This window comes from Neodiprion pinetum, chromosome 5 (assembly GCF_021155775.2).
Source record: "Neodiprion pinetum isolate iyNeoPine1 chromosome 5, iyNeoPine1.2, whole genome shotgun sequence".
Lineage (NCBI taxonomy): Eukaryota > Metazoa > Arthropoda > Insecta > Hymenoptera > Diprionidae > Neodiprion > Neodiprion pinetum.
In genome coordinates, this window is record NC_060236.1 from 21,318,875 (window position 1) to 21,332,823 (window position 13,949).

Sequence of the window (13,949 nt, forward strand, 5' to 3'; positions counted from 1 at the left end):
GAGGAGGATAGGATTCCGCGTTCGCGTTCCCGCACCTTCGCACGACGTCGTTTCGCTGAAGATCCTGTTCAGGAAAGATCGAGCCATAGAACGAGGATAGACTAAGCAAAGATCGCATGCAACACTAAGGACTGAGACCGAGAGCGTACGACTGCAATAGTCGTATAAGTGAGCGGGCTGGAGGCGAGGGAAGGGGAATAGCGGTGGGTGAGCCGACCTCTGACCCAAAGGGGCGCGGGGACCTTGCAGCCTCGCTGGCACAGCACAGTATGGCATGGCATGGCATCGCGAACTACGGCGTAGCGGCATAAACTATCGTGCAGAGCCCGGTGGAATAGCCCGCCTTTCACTTCGAAGACACAAGTGGGGTCTGCGCTAGGTGCTGTGACGCCGAGTGAGCAAGCGAGTGAGCTATAGCCGTGAACCCCATAGACGTAGATAGGACCCAAAGTCCGGACAGGACCACCGCAGGTCAGGTCCCCAAAAACCTAGAGAATAAAGGATAAAGACGGTTTGGTCACTGTAGTCTTCGGTCTGGTTCATACTCACTCTCAATTCGACTACTGTATACAGGTACCGAATGATACACGACCGAAATAGTTCGGAGAACGTGAACAATTTATGGAGAAGGATGGAGCAGGATGCGTTGTGTCCGATCCAGATATGGTTAAATTTCACATGATCATTGAATGTCATTTGAATCGGTAGTCTGCGGTTGTTCTACGTCAATGCCGCACTGCGATACCAACTTGCGGGAGTGCCGAGTGTGCGATATTACAATATTACGTATAGTAAATCCGCGCATATACGTCCTGGAGACAGTTTTAACATATACCTACAGGCGCTTCGTTACTCTTTCCCTTGCTCTCCAGCCAGGTCGGACATCGAGGACGTGGAATATCACTAATCGTGACGAAAGGCTGCAGGATAGCCGAGAGCTGAGTGAGCAGCGGGATGTCGAGGCGGGTGCCAATTCCACTTTGCTAAGATTTCACGTGTGTCTATTAATCGTCGACGGGGATTAGACGGAGAATCGACAGAAGTACACTCCGGAGTGTTTGCCTACATCTTGCACTTTTACTCCCAACTGATATGTTTGATTGAGATGTTGATCGACTCGTGTGTACCAATTGACTTCAGGGCTTCGGCGCTGGATGTTTTAGGTGGCAGAGGTCGCACACCTTCCAACAAAGGTACCCGCAGGTATTGCTTTGACAGAAACATCGCGTGTATAGCTGTATAACAATTGAACCAATATCTAAATCTCATCTCGTCATCCATCATCAAAATAGCTGTGCACGTTCCATGGTTGAAGTCCCAAGGTGGACACTGAGTCGATTAACATCCGTATAGAACAAATCCGCAGCACGTTGATACTACCAGATTACAAACGAAACTGGCAATGTACCACAGTGTTTCCATTCCCATTCCGCCACTGTAATGTTGAACCATCAATATAAACGATTGCGATCGGCATTCGAACCCGCACCGCGATGATGATGACGTCAACCATGACGGGATACGATAAACGGATCAGCAGTATCGACGTTTTCAGTCTCTGTCAGTCGGTCGGTCCGTCGATTCCTGCTGCCACTGGCTGCTACCGCTCGTAGCGACCTGCCGTCTCCAACCCGGATCGAAAGGGAGAAGATGAGGACCAAGAGGACTAGGAAGAGTCGGTATGAACCTCCGACCCTTCAAGCCTCCGCTTACGTAATCCGAGCTGCATCGGGTCGCCAAGCGATATATGATGCATACGTATAAGATCGACCTCTCAGTACGTACCGAGACTAAGGACAGGCGGCTGGATGTGTCGTGGTGCAGCTCGTGGAGCTCTATCATTACCTGCGTTACCGAGCGAGTAAAAGGGGAGGTATTTCGAAAGTGTGGGACGAATGTCTTCTAATCGCTGTTCCACGTATATCCTGCCCACCAGCCTCTCGTATAAATCTGCATGTACATACCCCGCACACTCCCTAGCTCTGATGAACTACATTATGATAGCACATTATATTCTATTCTACATGCAGTATGTTACATTATTTTCTGCATATAATCACGAGCCGCCACCACCAACACCACCTGCAGACTGTGCAGCAACATTACGTCAAGCTACACGTACCCACCTCACTCCGCGACGGTGATCATGCAGAAGACAATGGCGGCGTAGGCGGGGTGATCTGATATACCTAGTCCTGAAAAAAATCCATCCTCCCAAACGAAAAGAAGGGAAATAAAAATCAAAAATAATGTGAAATGTTCTCAGCCAAGAGGTGAACAGGTACCTGCATATTCTGCACCGAGAGCGTTACATCCACCAACCATGTGTATGGTACACACACACTGAGTCGGTATGCCCAGGACTTATTGGAGTCGCGTACGCTCTCTCGCACGGTGCACTCTAGGCGGGCGTCACTTCCCGGGGTATAGCGATTAAATACCACGGGGACAGGGGGAAGCTGGAGGGGGACGCAAATCTACGCGCTCGTAGAAATTGCGAAACCCCGATGCAGGAGGTAGAGAATAGTCGATCTCCTGCTTTTGCCGCCTTGGCCTGCACCATCCCTGATCTCAGTTCAGCCCCCGCATTTGTAACCGTCGTGTAAACGGCGTAACGGGGTTATCGGGATCATGCGATTCCCAGGTCGATGGGACGGGACGAGACTCGGCAGGTGAACGCGTACAGCTATAACACGATGCAATGTACCGAGAACACACGGACCGATTGTCTAACCCTTCTGCAGGTGAATGTGCCGTGGTTCTTAAAATTCATTCACCTACTGGTTAATATTTACGAGACGAGTTATCAGTTGACGTTGTACAATACTTCTATGGTTTTCTAAGTTTCCACCGTCGGGATTCAGGACTTTAACATGTTTTGTTAATCATCCCAACCTCGGGAGGACTTACGTAAAAGTTTGTGCGGTACTTTTTCCAAATCTTGCGCATGTCTTCATTACCAGAACACAGTTACCAGGTGTGAAATCGTCTTGTCATAACTGTCGACGGGTTCTGAAAGATGAAAAAATGCATAACCTGTGGAAATGATGTCCTGGACACAACGTCTTCGGAACGCTACAGTTCGCAGTATTTTTCATGATTATAACGACTGATGAATCACAAAATACCGCAGAAATTGGACAATCCGGCGAAGATGAAGTGAACAGAAGCCGGCAGGATACTTCGATCTGTATTGAATAGTTTTGAACACGCGTCTACGCAATCAAAACTTGGTTCACTATGTTTGACTAATCAGAAATTAATATGGACCAATTTAAAGCATTGAGGAAGCTGGTGGGATCCGCAATTAAATTTCTATTTTCGAAAAGGGATTGAAATAAATTCTTTACAAAAGTCCTGAAGTATAAATGATGGTAAAATTTCAACGATAAAGATGATGAATAGAGGAAGAGAAGGAATGGATGGAATGTCTGCGCGTGGTGGTTCATAGGAGGTGGGTGCATTACTAGATAGCTATTCGTATAGCGCACCCACCTTAGAGATTCTCAGAGCGGCGTGTTTGCATCGCCGACCTGACGACACGGGTTACGGGGTACAACGAAGCGGGGTAACGGGGGGACGCGAGCCGGTGATCACGATAAAGAAACAATCGAACAGAGGGTACGCCCACGACGGAGCCTCGGTACGGTACATTCAATTGTGTCCACCGGAGATAAGCACCGTCGACTGGCCAGGACGAGTATTGGAGTAATGCTAGTCACAACAGCCTTGCATCGCAGACACCGCGGAGGAATCGATCGCTCGGAAATCCCATTCCGATCTCGAAGCGGGCCAAAAAATATAGGCAGGTACCTACGTACCATTGTCCAAGCGCCGGGATATCGATGATCCTCTTTATACGAGGTCAACAAAATTATATACCCACCTTCGGATTAAATGCTATGTACAGTTCTACGATTAGCTCCAAAGCTTCGATAGCTGTATAACTACGCAACAACACAAGATCCAAGATAAAGCGTTTCGGTTATTTCCTTACAGTAAGAGTTATGTCTAATAATATCCGCCAGCATTGCGTTTTGACTGCTGCGAGACCAGCAGAGACGATAAACAACAACGGAAACAACGCTTTCTCCATTGAGTTTAGGATAAGAAACCACTTTTCAAACTGACCATAAACCATCCGATTAGCCTCCGACGATTTTTTGTTTTTCATAAGAAGGTCTCATTTCCAATCCTTCTGTACATCCATACTCCGAATTTTGATTTACAATTAGGACCCTCAAACGTCGGACAAGTGCATGATGTTCAAAATTGGCTGCACATGAAAATCTACACTTTCTCGACTAGCGATTCCGCCTAGAGCACCGGCAGCACTGCGAGGACAGCCAGCAGCAACAGAGAACGCGAGTCGCGCGCGGGAAGTTGAACCCGAGACTAGAGAGCTTGACCTCAAGACGTGGGCGAGCGTGGCCGGGGTACCCAATCAATTTGATTGTCCTGTACCGCCCGAGCTCATACAGAAAGAGCACCTAGGCATATACAAACACCTACGTCTACGCGCATCATATGATGAATCGCATCTTCGCGTCACACTGTCGAAACGGAGGGGGAGTTTCACAAACTGTTAGCACACAATTGGACATTAAAGAATAAAACGAATTTCGCTTTAGCCTCTATGAGAACAGTTCATCTTCGTCAGTGTTCTGCTGAATGGACGATTTTGCGACAACTTCAATCATTTTTGTGACTCTTCTTGTAACTTGTTCCAACTAAATTTGTCAGGCCTTCATTATTATTTGCCAAAACCCTCATGAGTTTCTGCTGAGATCTCTGTATGATTCGACGTAACGGATGAATCTAGACTCCCGTGAATGGATCTACTCAGGATACCATCAACCCTTTCATTCATGTGTGTCCAAAAGAACATCTTTGAATTGAAGGAAGGGTGAGGTTTCTGGGTTACCAGGAACTTGGTTGAAAATTTTGGCTTTTCATGGCTTTCTGCAGGATTCTTATTTTTTATATTTTTCTTGTTTGGGCAGCCTTGTTTTCTTAGGATTGCCAAATTCCTCAAACGAGACAATGGTTAGTGCTTCGACGATGGAGTGCTACGCAGCGGCGCACCTAGGCAACCTCGATGTGGGTTTACGAGTGAAGATGATCGACCCCGTCGACGAGGACGGTGACGTAATTAAAAGCCTGTACCTACCGTGATCGAAACGAGCCGATCGGGACGCTGAACAATCTCCATTCTGCAGCGCTCACCTCCTCAATGCGACCTTTGCTCCTCCCGTGTCGATTATCGCCCGACTCGACTCCTCGTGACACGCCCGACCTCGGAGTTCGGCGCCTGTGTTCCGCGCTTTCGACGGCTCTGTCTTCCAGCTTCTTCGCCTCATCTCGCTCTTCTATCCTCTCTTCCACGGCATGTCGGCCTCTTTTCCCTCCGACAATACCTGCCAGTCCGCGTATAGAGAAACCTTTCTCACTCTCGCGGGAATAGACGTTGAAAACTCAAGGATCTGTCAGCCTGGTGTAGCAGCTGGTCACTCCATCCTCAATGTCGAATCACCGCAATCCGATCAATCGACCCGATTATAGGTTATACCTCGAATTACGAACCAACCGCAACAATTTCTCAGGCATTAAATCGATTAAACACCATGCTGACTTTGCAGCCGGCCTCGACTCTCTTCTTTTCACTTCATCGTCGAAGAGAAGAAACTGGTCCATCCGGAAATCATGACGAAGATTTTGAAGAAGAAACAAAGAGATCGACGCAAGAGAAGAGCACTTTCAGCATATTCTTCTCATGATGATGTATTCTTGTTCCTCTTCAATTCATGCTGTTGCTATATAGGTATTGTCTTTGAGCAAGAGAAAGAGAGAAGGCGTCTGCAGCATTGCTGGGCTTACAAGTGGTAAGCGATAACTTCAGAGCGCTCGGAGAGTTCTCTTCCGCGTAGGCTTTCGCTTATACGATAGAAATACAATCGAATCGCAATCATCGTACATTGGAATAATGATGATTTGCATTATTCAAAGCACGAGCAAATCGAACCTACGTAGTACGTACGTACCACCCAATACTCGTCGAGGTATCTTCGCGTGGTGGCGTTACATTTTCTATCGCGCGCGTGTATATAGAAATTTTTGTTCAAAGCGAATAAATACGATGGAAACATTTATTCACTGGGACGAGTTTTCGTTGTCCGAGCAATAATGGAGTTTTATAAGATTAGTGGCGGTGTAAAATTGAAAGCTATCAAGTAACATTAGTATTGGGAAGCTTAAACCAAACTGATTCATCTGAGTAAGTAGAGAAAAAAATAATAGTATAAATGAACATAATTATAATCAAAATGATCCCTGATGGAAATTGACTATACAGAGAATTATCGTATCGTCTCTGCGATACACAAGAAAAACATGAAAAGATGACATCAAAAATTGTTAAACACACCAAACGTTATTAGCATGAACTTAAAGGCTATATCATACGTTGACTGAGGATATATATATATATACATATATTCTCAGTCAACGCATCACAGGTTATGGACTACAGTATAATATATCAATTAAATCACCCAAATGGTATGCGTATCCATCGAATTAGCAATCCGTGAACAGTACCCTTTACCACTTAACTGCCGCTGTCATATTAATTATAGCTGCATCAAACGCGCCCGTGCCGTAACTATCAAACATCGCGAAATGGCGTCGGAAAGTAATTCAACGTTTTTGGGTGTCTCTGGTGAATTTTTATATTTAAAAACACGTGTTTTAAGTATTTTTGAGGTCAAGGAATTCAATTATGACCACAAAAAGTTATTTTTTCCGCGCATCGTCATAGAACAAATTATCGTCTTCTTTCTTCGGGATGAACTTTCTTTTGAAAAACATTGAATGATAGTATTTTTGAGTACAAATACGTAATTTAAAGAATTATCGAGTAATTTTTTTAATTTAAGCTATACTTATTAGGGTGGTTATGTTTTAACTTTTTTTTTTCTCAGGAATCTTTCCAAAAGTTAGTTTTTAGCCTCAAACGAAGCCTCCTAAAACCGGAACTTGGTAGCAATATTCTAAAAGATGTCGCGTCCGGTTTGAATTTTTCAAATATTGTAACTGAAATATCAATATCTCTAAAACTATACAACTTGGGGAGCTGTTTTTGGTTTCATTTTGCAGTTAGCCAAATTGTTTATAAAAAGTGAAGACTACTATACACGTAAATGTTCATCTTGTATTCGATACGAGCATTTAAAGTTGAGTGCATTGAATAAATGAATGAAGATACTTGTGCACATTCGTATTAATTTAATGCTAGTTTGTTTTGTGACGCCATTTGAGAAAATGAACAAAAATTCGTCCACTTCGAGGGCTCAAAACTGTATGAATGTCATAATCGGATTCCTTAACCTCAAAAATACTTAAAACACATGCTTTCAAAAGTAAATATTCACCTGAGGCACCAAAACATTGAATTACTTTATGACGCTAATCCACGATTTTTGGCAGTTACGGCACGGGCGCGCTTAACGCCGATACGATGCCTCGGCAGTTAAGTGGTTAATTGCCTGAAATGAATCCAGTAAGTGTTCGTGACACCTTAGATGCTAGGACAAATAATAGGATTCCGGCAATCTGCATATAATAATACTAAAAAAGCCCGAAGGAGATATCAACATCCAGTAATTTCGGTAACTCCAAATCAAATCACTCCAAAGTCCAATAAACTTTGTGTGACAATGGTAAATACACATAATTTGCGAAAGAAAGTTGCCTGAATCGCAAGTGCCTTAGAAAAAAAAAAACAAGTTACACTTGTCTCGCGTCAACTCTTACAATGGAGAATGAAGAGCAAATTAACACATGCGGCCGACAATTTCTATCAAGTTTTGGAATGAATTTATGAGCACGCGTCAGGCATAACCTGTAAAATCCTACTAGAAGAGCCGAATTCAGAGAGCTTATAAATAATTCAAATTCCCACGCCGACGTGCGGACGGTTTGCGTGATTCGTCTCGGAAATCGGGTTCTTTGCATTGCGTAACGAACTAATCTTTACATCTATAATAATGTGGGTAACATTACAATACGTAAGGATACATGAAGCAGGAGGCGAAGTTGATTTCATATTAAATTGCGTGGAAACGACTGACTACACCAACCGTTTCGTGCAACTTGGCTATCTTCTGAACTCATGCAAATCCATTCCCGAGCGTCGAGTGGCATGAACAGGCATTAGGCTCCGGTAATACGCGATCACTTATAGATTTTCCATTTGCGAGTGAGAAATCAGAATCATAAGTTCGGCTTGAACTTACCCCTACGCGTATGCCGATTTCGTATTAAATTTCTCCATAAACCCATGATGTTGGAATGAAATTTGGTTAAAACAGCAGCTTCACGGTGGCCACTAAAAACAGTCGAAAAATTCCATGACTTTCCCTGACTAAAATGGTGAGTAATAGCGCCAATAATATCGTCACGATCTATTTAATGGTGACTGAGAATAATTTATATTATTCATGCGAGGTTAAGCACAGAAGTATTTTTTTTTAATCACTTTGTTACCTAAACGTTTACAGAGAACATTTTCTAATTTATTTGAAGAAAAATTTTGTATAATATTTAGATTGATATGCAAACTTACTTAGTGCGTAGATAGAATATCTTTTATAGAGACCAGGACATCCTTTCTACTTATGCAAACCCCTGCATCTTGCCTATTCTATGTATAATATCTGGATGGGTGCGTAACGCTAAACCAAGAAATATACGCGGAAGTAATATTTTGTTTTCTACGTAATTTATAAAAATATCTCTCGTGCATAGTACGAAATTTTTCATCCGAAAAGCACTTTATTTCTTGACACGATCTATATTGATTCAAAATTTGTAGCATGCGATTTTTCCGAATTTTGATTTTTTGTAGAATAATCTTAGTTTTTTCCCGTTCCGTCGAAGCACCGTTCATTTTCCCTGACCAATTAAAAGATTCCCTGAGCTTTCTCTGATTTCCAGGCCTTCCATCAAGAGTAGCCACCATGAGCCTTGTTGTTCACAAAAAAATTAGGCAGAAAGTAATAGAAAAACCGGGTGTATGAAATATGATGAGGTAGATTCTCTTCACTAGTAATAATAGCAGTAATAATAATATCATGAATAATTATACATTTTATATGACAAGAGATCATTAAATTACGATATAGAAGTATTTTAAATGCGATTCATGTATCGCAAACGGACTTGGAGATATTTTAATTTTCCAGGAACGAAACAAACTGCGTAAGCTTGTGGAGCTGGTCCTCAGTGAGGCTGGTTTGGCCAAGATGATAGTCCTTATCTATTCTCTTCGGCTGTACCATGTCACCCTCGATTTTCCATTCCCTCTCGGTAGCAAGAGTTTGCGCTTCTGGCGCCGACAGTCCCGTCATGCTGGCCAACGTGATCAGCGTCAACGAGGAATATGCCTCTGATATCAAAATTACCGCGCGTTCTCGAACATTTTCTAAAACAAAATAATTTCAATACTGTTTTTCCTCAAGTTTCACATTTCCAAGTGAGTTTTTCCATTTCCTATAGATTAAAATCTATCAAAATCAATTTAAAAGGAAGTAGCCGAAATTCTAGACTATTATCCCATTCTCAGTTCTGTCCTAAATCCTTTCAATCTTTCCATTTGAACAACAGAGTTTTTAACGATTCGCGGTACATTTTTTTTACTGAAGTGTGTTGTCGGAAAATCTGACACTTTATAAAGATGAAAAAAAAACAAAAAAAAATTAATTGTGAAGTCCCAAGAATCCCGATATTTAAATGAAATAATGCAAAAGATATGAACAGAACTTAGAATTGAGGTATGAGCCTGGAGTGGTAGCTAAATATTTTGGAATCTATTTTGATACTTTTAACTCATGAGAATACCACCCTGATATTTTTACTTGCTTTCTTTATACAAAATTCATACATTTAGTATTCAAACCATGAATCTATTTATGTATCAGAGGCTATTCTGGTCTAGAGGTCTGGATTTCAGGCGTTTTTTTGGGCTTGATATAAAAAAAATTTATATTTTCACCATCCATTTCTTCACAGAGGTATTATTAGTGTTTAAAGAACTTTTTCTTAAATTTTTTTAAAAACGTTATGGGCCTCTAAATAGGGCCGTGATAAAAAAAACGGTGAGGTGGATGACACGATTCCAGTGCTCCCATTCATCCAGAACGGAAAAACAGCGAGATTTCTTGATGAGTGAAAATGTCACTATAGCCGGAACCAAGAAAAGGAAAAAATATTACAAAACGGTGACTGTTTGAAAACAGAATTAATTATGTTCCTTGTGTTTTTCGATGTTTTTCACTTTTTTTAAATAGTGATAACAATAATTTCGCAATCCCTATGGTATAGGCTATAGAAGAATGTATACTGAAGATTCATACCAAATTTTAAGTCGACCGGTTGGATAGAACTCGAGATTTTATGTCCACAAGGTTGAAATATGGAGTTTTCAGATAAACATATTTAAAGTTAATGCGTTTAAAGTTTTGACCTCTGTTTTGACGCTTACTTCTGTATCAGCTGAAATGGGAATTTTTCTAACCGTTGATCGGCGACTCGTGAGGCATGTACGAAGCCTTTTGTCACATTCGCAGCTTCCTTACAGGCAAATTTTTCTAGCCTTCAAGCCAATAAATCTATTGAGGCGCACACTGAGCGGTCGTACACTGTTTCACTCAAATGCTCATAACTTTCTCAATTTTTGGAAGTTCGATATGGGCTTTGGTCAAAATATTCTTAAAAGAGGTAGCTATAATAATATGCAAAAAAAAAAATTGATCGATTTTGCCAAATTTTTGGACCAGCATACCCCCCCTTTGATATTGAATTTTCTCATCATTAGATTAAACAACCTTTGAGAGCATTCATTATGCTGTTTATGTCTTCGCTCCATTCAGTGCTCAGAGCTGCATGTACTGCAGGCCAGTCTCGCTGCCACATTCGCTGCCCGACTAACCAGACCTGCTGAAGTTCATTGCTGTTTGCCTTGACGTTGGCCGGTATCCGTTTCCACAAATATTTAGCATTGCATCTAATAAACAGAAGATACAAGGTGTAGTAAGTACATCTACTATATTTTTTTCCCTTCGTTATCTCGTCTCTGTATGGCTTACATGTCATTTTGGTATAGGTAAACCGCCAGTAGCTGAGTATAAGTCTGTGGTGTTGCGCCTCCATTAGGTGCCTGAAACGAAATAAGACAAACTTTTTGATTACAGATATAGCAGAGAATTCGTAAAAATTTGATCGCTATTCGTTTTCATGTAAAATTATTATCTTCAGATTTTGAAAGTTTGTAGGTTAAGAATTGAGTTTTATTTTAGAAACAAAAATAAAAAATGTATTGTACTAGGTTAGCTCGTAGTATTTAATTCATTTCGCAATTCGTTGCAATTGAGGTGTAATTTTCAACGCTTGTAAGAATTTTTTTTTAAATTGTATGTGTAGTTAAGATTAACTTAGGTTTCGAAGATTTTCACCGGCTAACCTCAAGTTCTGCCTTCTCGAGCTCATCAAGTAACTTCTCAACCTCCTTCAAGACCATATTGAGCCTCCACTACGTCTCCGTGAACTTTTTGACTGTTACAAGTTTTCGCAAGGATGATGTTGTTCAGTTCAATTTTTTATTTGACAGTTTGCAACTTCCTTGAAAATACCGTCCTTCGTGTTCGTATAGCTGTGTCTCTTTCTCACTCGAGCTCTGACACTGTTGCCAACTCAAAATCCGGGCATGTCACTAGGAACAAACGTCACCAGATTTTTTCATAGTGCCTTTTCTTTATTAAAACGCTTTTATAAATGTTGTTAACCTTATTAATTTGTACTTCCACAATTATGAATATAGATGTTTTTATATTTATTATTACAGAATAAAATAATATTTCAATCATATAAACTGTTTGGACGTAGAGAATTATCTGTTTTGTCAGTCTTGTTCTGATGTGCTTCCAAAGTTTCACTCTTCGAATTTACCTTTTTTGGAAACTCCTATACCTGGCAGCATTGCCCTGATCTTCTTAAGCTGTATCTTAAATCGAGGATCGCGTTGGTTGTGTCATAGGATTCTGTTGAAAAGTCTATAATCCCTGGAACGATCAAATGCCGCTCGAATGCACTCACGACAACCAGAACCAACTAATACGAAAAAAAAATTTTAAATATAAGTAATGTCACTGAAAATCACCGCAATGGGTTCTAAATCACCAGATTAGGTACTTGCCACAAATGAAAAACAATGTCACCGAAAGAGTCATGAAAGGTATTAAATCTGGTGACAAAATCACTGAGCTGGCGACTCTGCCTTTAAAAGTAAACGAATAGTTGGTCTTTCTGCGCACACGCAGTAACGACGAATGACATGGATGTGTGCCTGGCACAGAATATAAACAAATTCGTGACAGCGAGTTTTAGAATTGGTACTTCATTTGCTTTTTTTTTTAAATCTGCAGGAATAAGCATCCGAGTTTTTGCAAAACTCGGGGGTCATAGGTCCTTCAGCACAGAATAGAATTCTTGAAAGTTTTTTTTGACTATAATCAAGATACCAGGAACTCAAAAAATAAAACTAGGACACCTTGCACTGCAACTTGGGATAAATATGATACGGAGAACTATTGTTTTTCGGCTGAACTGTTAGAACTATCATTCACAGTGACTTGAAATTGAATACATGAAAATTTCTTGGCGTAAAATTGCTTCTGATATCGAAAGAATATCTGGACATTAAAAGTGTCTCAAGAACAGATGCAGATTAAATTAATGCTTTCGTGTGATGCAGTATGTCTATATGTACATACATACTGTGCCCTACGCGGTCGCATGGACATTTTTAAGTTTCCGCCGCCACTACTAACTTATCAATCGTGGCGTCAGGGGCTCCAGCACGCACATATACATCGGCCTCAAAGCAAAAACTCCTCCGGCTTATGCTGTCTTTCAATGATGACAACAATCCGGAACAATAGTTGATCGGATACGTGCAATGTGCTCATAATCATTTGCCGGGATTCCTACGCGGTCACATGAACACTTCGGTGTCCACGCCTCGGAGAACCAGGCGCCTCTAATATGTATGTATTTGCGCATACTCTTATTCAACTTCAAAATGATGGACTCGCCCTCGTGTCGCTATTGCTTGGATACCGATATCTACTTAATTGTCTCGAGCACTTCTGGTAGTCACCATGTCTAGAACTCGACTGAAAAATCTGAAACCCAGCGCGCTACCCCTGGCTCGCTTCGTTTCTGCCCGATTGTAGCGCCCGACTCCAGTGGCTAATCCAAGAAACTATTGACTGACAATACAGGGTTCGTTACCGTTACTCTTACACACCTCCCACATAATTCAACTCAAATCTCTATGTATAGCTACTGCAACAAAAATATTGTTATTTTCTGATTTTAACTAAACATTTCTTCCTCTGTTTTCACGTGAACGTGAACATAAATTTATATATATATATTTTTTCTTTTAATAAGGTTGATTTTAATTAGTTGGTGACAAGACCCTTCAAATCGAAGATATACAAGTTATGACTAATATTAATAAACAGATTTAGATCTGAGGAAATGCCACATGTAGTATAATACCCCGCATATTCTCATCCTAACTTGTAGCAGAAACAACAATCATTTCTCATGCAGGCTGTAGTTGTTTTCCTTAGCTCAAATATATGGGCTTCATAACAAAGTTTGAAACATATGTATTGACATATGTAAACGTTTACACACTTGTAACATGTAAGAGGCCCAGCTGTTATGAACGAAAATAGTAAACTTGACTTCCTCATAGGTATATATGTATCCATAAGTTGCCGTATTATGTATGTATAGTATTTGAGAAAAATTAGGTCATATCTGAACACGGAATAAAGACGAAGCTAGCCCAATTTTAAGGGGGTGCCCTAGATGATTTCGAC

At 41.2% G+C, this 13,949-nt stretch overlaps 1 protein-coding gene across 1 annotated transcript; it reads right to left on the reverse strand.

The window, feature by feature from the left end:
• Nucleotides 1-9,072: 9,072 nt before the first annotated feature.
• Nucleotides 9,073-12,170, reverse strand: CSN8 (COP9 signalosome subunit 8). The gene is made up of 5 exons (XM_046626473.2): nucleotides 12,004-12,170; nucleotides 11,519-11,767; nucleotides 11,145-11,215; nucleotides 10,884-11,062; nucleotides 9,073-9,481 (listed from the first exon to the last, which is right to left on the reverse strand). The coding sequence occupies exons 2-5, from the start codon at nucleotides 11,573-11,575 to the stop codon at nucleotides 9,231-9,233; spliced, it is 558 nt and encodes a 185-aa protein (XP_046482429.1). The 5' UTR covers nucleotides 11,576-11,767; nucleotides 12,004-12,170; the 3' UTR covers nucleotides 9,073-9,230.
• Between the last annotated feature and the right edge of the window lie 1,779 nt (nucleotides 12,171-13,949).

Coding starts and splice junctions, on each gene's coding strand:
- CSN8 (XM_046626473.2), bottom strand. CDS start 11,575: ATGGTCTTGAAGGAGGTTGAGAAGTTACTTGATGAGCTCGAGAAGGCA. Junction 11,216..11,518: donor TCGAGAAGGCAGAACTTGAG/GTTAGCCGGTGA, acceptor ATTTCGTTTCAG/GCACCTAATGGAGGCGCAAC. Junction 11,063..11,144: donor TACCTATACCAAAATGACAT/GTAAGCCATACA, acceptor TCTGTTTATTAG/ATGCAATGCTAAATATTTGT.